Below are 10,152 nucleotides of genomic sequence, written 5' to 3'. Positions count from 1 at the left end.
GAATACAATCTCTACGGGTTACATTAGAAAACATGGAGATATTAAAATTTTTAATCTTTTTTAACTAGTTAAAGTCACAAAGCTTTATTCCGTTGTGTAAAAAGTGGAAGAGGCAGAGATGTAACAAATGACTATCTAGTACTGTACCACTTTAGCTTCTCCAAATCTTATTTTGAATTCAAGTAAGAAATGAGAAAATATGAAATATAAACACATATTCATTATATACCTATAGTTACACATCTTTCTGCAAGAAGCTTACAGATTAGTAAACATCACATGCTAATGTGTAATTATTTAATCAATCCTTAGAACATTAAAAAAAAACTAGATACAAGTTAGAAAATTAAGGATTAGAAAACTTGTTCCATTTATTACTGTCCTACATCCTATCATGTAATCAATATGTCAGAAATTTACCTCTCTGTCTGTTAAACTGACGACCACGGACACCTTGTCTCAATGTTGTCTGAAGTCTGACTCGTCTGAAAGGCTTTGGTTGACTACTGCTAGTATCTAAGGAAAAAAACCCCAAACGTTAAAATATAAGAAAGCAAATTAAAAAATAAGAAAAGCATTTATAATGGCAAAATCTAGTTACTAAATGAATGCATGGAAAAAATGCAGAGGTGTCCATTCGCTTTCAATATTTAAAAGTTGTTTGATTTTTAACAAGGGACATTTAACAAACGAAAAAAGGGTAAAAAGTAAAAAAAAAAAAATTCTTATTAAAAAAAGTGCTCGATTTTTTTTCATTCATTCACTCCACTCATATAATATATATTTACTTGGTGCCTACCCACGTATCACCTTGCTAGCAAGTGGGGAAACAACAGACCCCTACATATAATATGAGTCAAATCTGAATCCTCTCTTCCAGACACCCCCAATCCAATCATTAGCAAATCTTGCCAGCTCGAATTTAAGGACATATCCCCAAATCTGACCTCTTCTCACAAACTCTCTACTACCCTGTCTGAAAAATCCTTGTCTTTACCTTTTCAGTCTCTTGTTTACACGGCAGCCAAATTGATACTATTGCATCTTTAAGTCAGAACTTACCACCACTCTGTTTGAGCCCTCTAAAAGCTTCCTAAATCCACAAAAGCCTAAGCAATTACAATGATCTACTGGGCCTCTCCTCCCTACCCCTCCTATCCCGTACTAGCCTCTCCTTGGCCTTATTTGTGCTCTAACCACACCGGCCTGGCCTTCCTGCTGATCTAGAATATGGCACACTGCTGCCTTATAGGTACCTGCTATATATCTCATCCGGAACACTCCTTCCCCAAAAAACTGCACAGCGTTGCTCCCTTACCCTTTCCAGGTCTTTACTTAAAAGTCATTTTCTTAGTGATGCTTTCTATCAAATTGCCTGGCACACGGTAGGCACTCAAATATTTACTGACCAAATGAACGACTGCTCAGATGAGGAGGCTTACTGTTTTATATTACCAAATAAATTTTAAGACATCCTAATTTTATAGTATCCTATAAAAGGGAACAAAAACCATATTTTCTTGTGCAAGCCCTGGTAAGATATAAGGACTGCCCATTCTACTGTTAAAGATAATTTTCATGGGGTATCACAATATAAATGGGAGAAGAACACTTCGGCAATTGCATTATTAATAACTATGATGATGATTTTTGAGTCTTGCTGAGTGTAATGCATTGAGTTATATAATTCACATATATTATTTCTAATCTTGACTGCAAGATTAGCTATGATTATTCATATTTCATAATAAAATAAATCTGTAAACATTTAAAGTTACTAGCTGTTCCAAGGTAGATGTGGGATCTGAACCTAGGGATGTTGGCTTATAGGTTGCTGTGTCAGGGAAAAGCAGCTGACAGGCAGGAGAGATCCTGAGATAGCAAAGTCCCATGACTGAAAAAAGTAGTAAGTGAGCAGGTCTTCCATAGAACGTGGAGGTTCCATGGCAGAATTTGAGAATTACTGCTAGAAACAATTCAAAATAACAATATAATCAGTATGGATGACTGGGTACTATATTTCTTCAATTAATAAAAGTAATTCCCTACCTAAAAACTTTGAGACAGATAAGCTAGTATAGTGTCTTGTTTAAGAATGGAGTCTCTGAAGCCAAACTTCACGAGTTCGTATCCTGGCTTGCCCATTATTTATTAGCTATGTACTTTGGAAAAGTTATTCAACATCTCTGTGCCTCAGTTTCCATATGGGTGATTACCACACTGGGTTGATGTGAGAATTAAGTAAGCTAATATATGCAAAGAGCTTAGAATGCTGTCTGACACACAGTAAGTACTCAATAAACGTTAATTATTTTTTTTGAAAGTACCATAGAAATAATTCTTATTGCAGGAAAAATACATAAAAATAACCTTTTTCAAAGTTAACTTCAAAAACTTGAAAGCCAAACTTTGAAATTGTTTACATCAGTAAATTTCAAATATTTTTTGAGTAACAGACCTCCTATCCTTCAACTCTCTGAATCAAATCTCATGTAAGAATCCTAATATGTAGAACAAATAACAAGAAGCTCCTTTGGTTTAAAGAGGCAGGAGACCTGAAGTACTACTCCTTCGCTTCCCTCCCAGTGACTCACCCCTCACCGGCCTGTGGCACCTCTAGTACAACCAAGTCTTAAAACTATATTTCCTTTAATAAAATACAATTTCCCTTTTAAATAAACCATTTTTAATTCAGGGGAAAAAAAGAATGATCTATTTTTACTAATAAAATCATCTTTTGCAAACAAGTCTGATGTATCAGTTGTGTTGTACTGAAGAGCAGGAACTTACCTACAGAAGAGCTGGACGGAGGATCCTGGCTGGTAGAAGGAAGATCTGACTCATCAGATGCCTGAACAGGTTCTTCTTCCTGCTGGCTATCAATTTCTAGGCCTGCTTCTGAACTAATACTAAGAAAGGAAAACAAAAATAGGTTGGAATATACGAAACTGAGGTACACAATCCCTGAGGTATCCTAAATGGTTCCCAAACTCTTTCTGATATAGTTTATCACTTAAATAACCCCGAGCTCCCCTCTAACTCAAAACTGTAGACTCTTGATATTGGTAACTGTATATATTTTTAAGGGAGCAGGGGAAAAGACAGCTCAAGTTGCTTTTTCCTTATTCCTCTTCTCACCAGGACATGGTCCATTTTTAGTTATTTCCCCTCTTTGTTATTTTTTTTCTTTTTGACAAAGGATGCTCACATTCTTGACAACATTCATAAGAGATATATTATACAGATTTTGAATCTCAAAACAGTTTTCTAGGAAGGCAGAGTACTAAAATAACTCACAAGTCCCAACTAAACAATGTACCACTACTTCACCGTGGGCTCTAGCCCAGATGAGACATGCTGTAGGTACGTGAATTCCTGGGTCAATGGCTGTAACTCCAACACTTTCTCCCACTGAATAAAGCACATCAAAACACGAGTAAGGGAGAGAATAGTCCAAAAGTAAGTTGAATCTGCTCCAGTTTTATCATCTGCAAACTTCAGTACAGTCATTAGTAACAACATGTCTGAAAAGATCTCTTTCATGACTACCTGCCAAAGTTGAGAAATGCTAGTGAAAGTGTAAAGTGCATGGGGCTGAAGTCACAGGTCAAATCCAGTCTAAGCCAGTTACCAGTGGCCTAAGCAAGTTATTTTGACATGTTCTGAGTCTGAGCTTTCTCACTGTAAAACGGAGATAACACTTTGCAGAGATCTTGTGTGGGGTAGAAATGATATATCTAAAGTGACTTGCATACATGGTATGAAATTAACAGCAGCTAGGATTCTCAGCAGGGTCTGTAATCTCCCCCCCCCCCCAAAAAGCAGCACTGTGTTAGAGCATAAAAATAGGCTTGCCTTTTTCCTCATACACTAGAACTGGTCTATTATTATTCTAATAAATATTGCTAAATAAAACAAAATCTTTGAGCTCTATCTAGGAAATCTGTGTTCTACTTCTAGCTGCGCTTCTATGAAGTAGTCTAACTTTATTATTTTGTAAAGAATTAGGTTCTGCCTTGAAAGTTAAACACTTCTCCAAGACCACTGTCCAGTGGTTCTTTGCATTACTCTACTTCCTTTGACTTAAAAAAAAAAAATCCAAATGCTGTGTCATAAAATACTTCTTTTGTTAAACTTTGTTTATAACTGATGTGTTAAAATGTAGTCAGGTCTTAAAACTACTAGAATGTTTCTAATTTTTAATAAGTCAGTATTTCAGATATCGAGTTCTAAATGCACACGAAGAAAGAATACGTGAGGTTCACTTGAGAGCCCACTACAAAATGGAAAGTGAGTCATTTCCTAGTTTTCACAGAAAGAGTTCTTTCTGAGGGAAAGTTCAAGAAGCTACATGAACTGAAAGGTATCAGTGATTTTAAAGAAATCATTTTTCTAGAATACATCACGCACGTCATTTTCAGGGAGATAAACATTTAAAAAATTACTTGTCTGCTATGATAATATCCAAGTCCTAAGATAAAGTACTAGATGCAAAAATTCGTCTTCTAAAATGTATGGCGTGGTTTATTTTTGTAATGGGATGCTACTAAAAATACAGCTCAACAAACTGTTTCCTGGCTAAAGGAAAACAAGTGCAGAAGTCTAAAGCAAGCAGAAATTATAAAGTAAATATTTACCCTTCAGATTCTGCCTCCACAAATACTTCATCTCCATCATCACCTGTTGCTGTTTCATTTGTTGTGGATAAAGTGCCAGTGGATGTTGTCACCATTGGAACAGACTGAGAGGCATGCTCCGAAGCATCAGAGGTGGTACTCTCAGTAAACACAGTCACTTCAGAATGAAAAGAAATGAAAACTTTACCTTGGTGGTTTACCTAATTTGTAGCCAGATGTCTCACAGTTTTCCATTTTACCATTAAAGCACATAATCCACTAGTCTGCCTGTGATACCTACCTGGGGCTGCTACTTGTAGAGGGGTAGTGGGAACACTTCGGCCACCTGACTCTTCTTCATGAGCTAGGAAGAGGGGTGTTTCATACATTCCTAAACCTAAAGACAATTCTAAATATTAATGAATGATTGAAAGAACATAGAACTGTCAATTTGCCAGGTATCTGAAAGAAAAACATGCATCAGTAGAGACAAACACACAACTTTGCTGAAGCCCACTAATTAGCCCATTAGGCAAAAATCAATCTCTCAAAAATATAAATATAATTGAAACGCATCCTTTAAGTCCACTAACACTCAGTATCCTTTGAAAAAATACCTAAAATGCTGCTCTTATGGGTTGATATAAGCTAACTTTATTGAGTACCCAACTATGAACCAGGTACTATGTTAGAATCTACTCACCAAAACTACGAGATATTACTCTTCCCCTTTTTGCTAAAGAAATTGAATTTCTAGGAGGTTAATTAACTTTCCCAAAGTTACAAGGCTAGTAAATGGTAGCATTCCAATTTAAGCCTAGATCTGTCTCCCAGGCCTAAATTGTCCTATAAAATAAAAAGCCATATAAAAATTTAAATTTATATAAAAGATATATGACTTATATGAGGGCTGCAGATTAATCTTTTATTTTAGGTTTATTATAAAAGTAGTAGGCTTTCCTTACTTACAAAATGCCATACAGCTTCCCAGAAATTTAATTGGTTATACGGATGCTGACTGAAGATTAAAAGGTAATTAATTCCACAAAGAGCACAATTCATGTTCAACAACCAACTCCTATTACTTAATTTAGAGGTCATTTTATTCCACATATTTTAAATATTTTTTCTTTCTTACTTTTAATGTTAGTGGAAAATATTTAACTAGTTTTCTACATTTAACTAGGCATGTTAAGTATCAAACTAAACATAAAATATGCTGCATTCCCTCCAACAACTTTAAAATGGCTCAGAGTACCTATGTATTATTGGTTCAATAAATATTCCTGAATACTTAGTACACATATGACACTATACTAGGAGTCAGAGAGATATAAATGTAAAAGCTGGTCCTTATGCTCAAAGAACTGAGAATTTTGTTGGAAAGATAAGGTTTATATGTAAAGCAATGTTTAACATGTAGTAAATAGAGCCTTTCCCATAAATTGGCAAAAGAATTAGATAACAACTTAAGAAAACTTATATTTGCTCACTTAAAAAAATATCACATCAGAAGAGCTTATTACTGAATATGTATGAACCCAGGATATCTAAGCATTTATTTATCTATTTACCTCCTTGAGAAGCAAGCTGGCCAAGATCAGAGTGACTTGAACTTGTTTGTGGCATATCTTCAGGTGGCCCAAACCGGAATCTAGGAACACCAGCAACCTGTGGGGAACTAAATAGACAAAAATGAACTTAAGATAAAATTTAAAGTTACCTTGTTTAAACCACGATGGAAAACGATACAGGAGAGGGAAGAAATCACAAAGCAGGAAAAAAACCAGACTGGAAGCAAAGCTGATACAGAAATCCTTATAATAATATTCTGAAAATATCAGTTGTAAATAAATTTAGTAATATTATACATGACTTATATATATGTAATTTACATGTAACTTCCAGGTCTCCTGAACTATGCCTCACATTTCCTGAATCTGCTGGATATCCATCTCCATGTAGATACACTAAAAACAACACAAATCAAAAATGAGATGCAACAAAAGAGTTAGAATGAAGTCACAAGACGAAGTTTTGTCTTAGTTTTCACTGCTGAGTCACAGATAAGTCAAGTCACCTCTAACCCATTTCCTATCCGAAAGAGCTCACTAGATGGCTCCCAAGGTCTAGAAAAATTCTACTATTAAATGGCTAGACACTCGTTTTCCCCTTGTTCTATCATCCATCTTCCTGCCTGCAATCCCGGATATAAAACAGCATTATCTCTCTTTGCCCACTCCTGACCCTACCTTCCTTCACTAGCCAGCCACTAATGTTTATGGATTTTATGTCTATAATTAACTCTTTATTTTCTTTTCCACATCAACATTATTGCTTTAGTTAAGGACATTCTCTTGCAGGTGGATTTTAACATTCATTTTCATAAAATTATTCCACTATAGAAGAACCTTTCATTCTGAGCTATGCAAGAATCTATTGATTGGCTGTCACTTAGACCCTGCTTATTGGAGTCTGTGTTTGACAGGCTGACTTCCAGAAGGGAGGGGCAGACAGTGATTAGTTGGCTTGTAAAACTGTGTTAATCAAGATGAGTTATGGTTAACTGCACAAGTTTAAAATAGGCTTTGATAGGGGCATCTGGGTGGCTAGTTAGTCCAGCGTCAGCCTCTTGGTTTCAGCTCAGGTCGTGATCTCAGGGTCATGGGATTGAGCTTTGCCTCAGGCTCTGCTCTTGGCTCTGCTTGTTCCTCTCCCTTCCCCTCTGCCCCTTTCCCTGTTCTCCCTGTTTCTGTGTGCACACTCGCACGCTCTCTCTCAAATCAATAAATCAGTAAATAATCTTAAAAAAAAGGTTTTGATGGCTGAGCTCGGAGCCTGACATGGGGCTCGATCTCACGACCCTGAGATCATGACCTGAGCCGATACTAAGAGTCGATCACTGAACCCACTAAGACACCCAAGTACCCCCTCCTTCATTCACCTTTATACAATTTTCCCCAACCCTATATCCTCAACCCTCCTACCACAAGTGCTTAGTATACAACAGAGGACTCAACAAGTAATGAATCCACCAAATGTAAACAAACTGACAGGGAAAAAGGAAGAAAATAATTAGTTACAAAACATGTTTCTCTTTCATTAACTCACTGAATTGCTTCAGCAAATCCATCAGTACGATGCGGCACCACAAGAGTTGGAGTACTTGGAACTGTTCTGTCTTCATCATCAAAAAAATGCTGCTGCTAAAACAAAGACAGAAAATGGGGAATACACAGGTATGAAAGAAACAGAATGTGGACTATACACACATTTGCTGAACGAATGAGTCACTTGTATATAATGGGTCGATAGTTACCATGCCACCGATTCCTGGAGTCAACTGAAGTCCCCGTCCTACAGACTGCCTCCGAGTCATCTGAATTCTCTGTGTCAAGAAAGGAATTACATTTGTTTTAAGGAAACAGGCAATGAAACAAGAACCAAGTACCAACAGATACAGCTTATTACAATGGTAACAAGCTAACTGGAATGTTAGCAGATAACACAACCATCAGGAAAAACTGCTAATATCTGCACTAAAGAATTCCATTTTAAGTAGCGATAAATTTTTAGTTGTGTAGACTATATTAACGAGCGAATATTTTATTAACAACAGACAAATTATTAACCAATATTTAAAACCAATCTCTGATCCTATTTTATTTGTATGTAACTAATCTAGTTTTACTATTTCCTTAACCTAAAACATTAATAAGTATGCCTTTGAATCTTAAAGCTTAATTATCCTTCGGAGTTCAAACAGCAATACTGTCTTCATATAAACTGTTTCCCAATTTAGATAACTCTAAATTGGTAGATTTGGCATATTTTGCAGGATGCATACACAATCCATTAAGACTTTATATTTTTATACAATGAGGTTATTTTCATCTGTGGTATTTTAGTAGACCCTCACTTGGCAGTTTTCAGTACACTATGTTACAGGGTAAGACTCAAGCTACATTACTAAGAGCCCTTGTAGTTTTCTTGCTGTTTCTGCAAGTTTCTGATTAAGAGATGTCCAACCCTATTACAAAGAGTGCTACATGTTAAGGGTCATGCATCCTTAAAATGGAAATTAACATGAACTACTGAAAAAAAATGAGAGAAAAAAATGTCTTAAGCAGAGAGAAATTTCTTTTTGGAAAAAAAAAAAACCAACAATAAATACACATGTGCACCTTAGAGAAAGAAACCTTCAAAATACATGGTGGTTAGCTACTAAAACAAATTTTACTTTAAAATCCAAGAAACCCTTTTTCTTTTCTTTTCTTTTTTTTTTTAAAGATTTTATTTATTTATTTGACAGAGATAGAAATAGCCAGCGAGAGAGGGAACACAAGCAGGGGGAGTGGAACACAAGCAGGGGGAGTGGGAGAGGAAGAAGCAGGCTCATAGCAGAAGAGCCTGATGTGGGGCTCGATCCCATAACGCTGGGATCACGCCCTGAGCCGAAGGCAGACGCTTAACCGCTGTGCCACCCAGGTGCCCCCCCTTTTTCTTTTTTAATCTGTAGAAAAAGTGACCAGATCTTTGCTAGAACTGTAACCATTTCAATTTATACACAACTTTTAGTTAAGTCTTGCTTTTCCAAAGTTCATTTTATTTATGTCAACTATTGCCTTCAAGGAAAAGACATAAGAGATTCACTTCAGTTCAAAAAACTTTATAAAAATATGCTAAAACATTAAAAGTTCACTTAATTTCTGGAAAAAGTAGTATCTAATGGAAAGAAGGAGAGATAAAGCCAAGATTTTTCAGACTGACCAGTACTTTTACTACCTGAACTGGTGGTCCCAATTCTTGAGGTGGAGCATGAATGGTCAGTCGTGGAGGAAGAGGGTGTGGAGGGCGTCTTGGAGACTGAGGTGCTCGAGGAGTCTGTCTTTCAGATGCTGATGATGGCTGCTGTTCTCTAGAAATGTCCTGGGAGAAAGAGGACTCTGCAGTACCTGTATTACCTTCACCTACAGGAAAAGAGAAACTCATTTTGAACTATTAAATTTACCACAGAATAACTGGGACAATTTCCTAGAGGTATAAATCTCACCATTAGGAATAGTCACCTAACCAATACTTTCAGAAGGAAAGCAGTGAGATACGGAGAATGGGAATGCAATTATCAGCTGTGTGGCCTAAGGCAAGTCCCCTAACCTCTTTGAGTCTATTTCTTAGGTTGGTTAATGGAACCAACTAAAAGATACTTTTGTATTTTGGATTTCTTAAACTGAATTTCAATGATTCTTCACATGTCTAGGTTTTCTACATATATGGTAGAAACAAAAGAAGCAGTCTCTCACTGTGAAAGCAGGCTATCAGAATTCAGTGGTTTTATAAGTCTGAGTCTGAAAAAAAAAAGTCTGGAGTTCTGGAATCAGATTCTAGCTTTAACATTTAATAGCTATGTGACCTTGCTTTTTTTTTTTTTTTTTTTTTTTTAAGTAATCTCTATGCCCAAAACGGGGCTCAAATTCATGATCCTGAGATGAGGAGTCGTATGCTCTACCGACTGAGCCAGCCAGGCACCCCGTCT

At 36.4% G+C, this 10,152-nt stretch overlaps 1 protein-coding gene across 4 annotated transcripts in view; it reads right to left on the bottom strand.

The window, feature by feature from the left end:
• Positions 1–10,152, bottom strand: part of TPR (translocated promoter region, nuclear basket protein) — a 66,935-nt gene that overhangs the window by 379 nt on the left and 56,404 nt on the right. Inside the window, exons 44-51 of one of the 4 annotated variants that reach the window (XM_026509236.4) lie at positions 9,402–9,586; positions 7,936–8,004; positions 7,728–7,822; positions 6,191–6,297; positions 4,918–5,025; positions 4,638–4,794; positions 2,791–2,909; positions 421–516 (exon numbers count right to left, since the gene is read on the bottom strand). In XM_026509236.4, coding sequence (XP_026365021.2) covers positions 421–516; positions 2,791–2,909; positions 4,638–4,794; positions 4,918–5,025; positions 6,191–6,297; positions 7,728–7,822; positions 7,936–8,004; positions 9,402–9,586 — 936 coding nt within the window. The remainder of the gene's footprint in view (positions 1–420; positions 517–2,790; positions 2,910–4,637; positions 4,795–4,917; positions 5,026–6,190; positions 6,298–7,727; positions 7,823–7,935; positions 8,005–9,401; positions 9,587–10,152) is intronic. The other 3 variants (XM_026509235.4, XM_057315590.1, XM_048224849.2) reach the window with 3 other exon arrangements.

This window comes from Ursus arctos, unplaced genomic scaffold (genome assembly GCF_023065955.2).
Source record: "Ursus arctos isolate Adak ecotype North America unplaced genomic scaffold, UrsArc2.0 scaffold_2, whole genome shotgun sequence".
NCBI classification, from domain to species: Eukaryota; Metazoa; Chordata; class Mammalia; order Carnivora; family Ursidae; genus Ursus; species Ursus arctos.
This window is presented reverse-complemented; position numbering and strand designations above follow the sequence as displayed.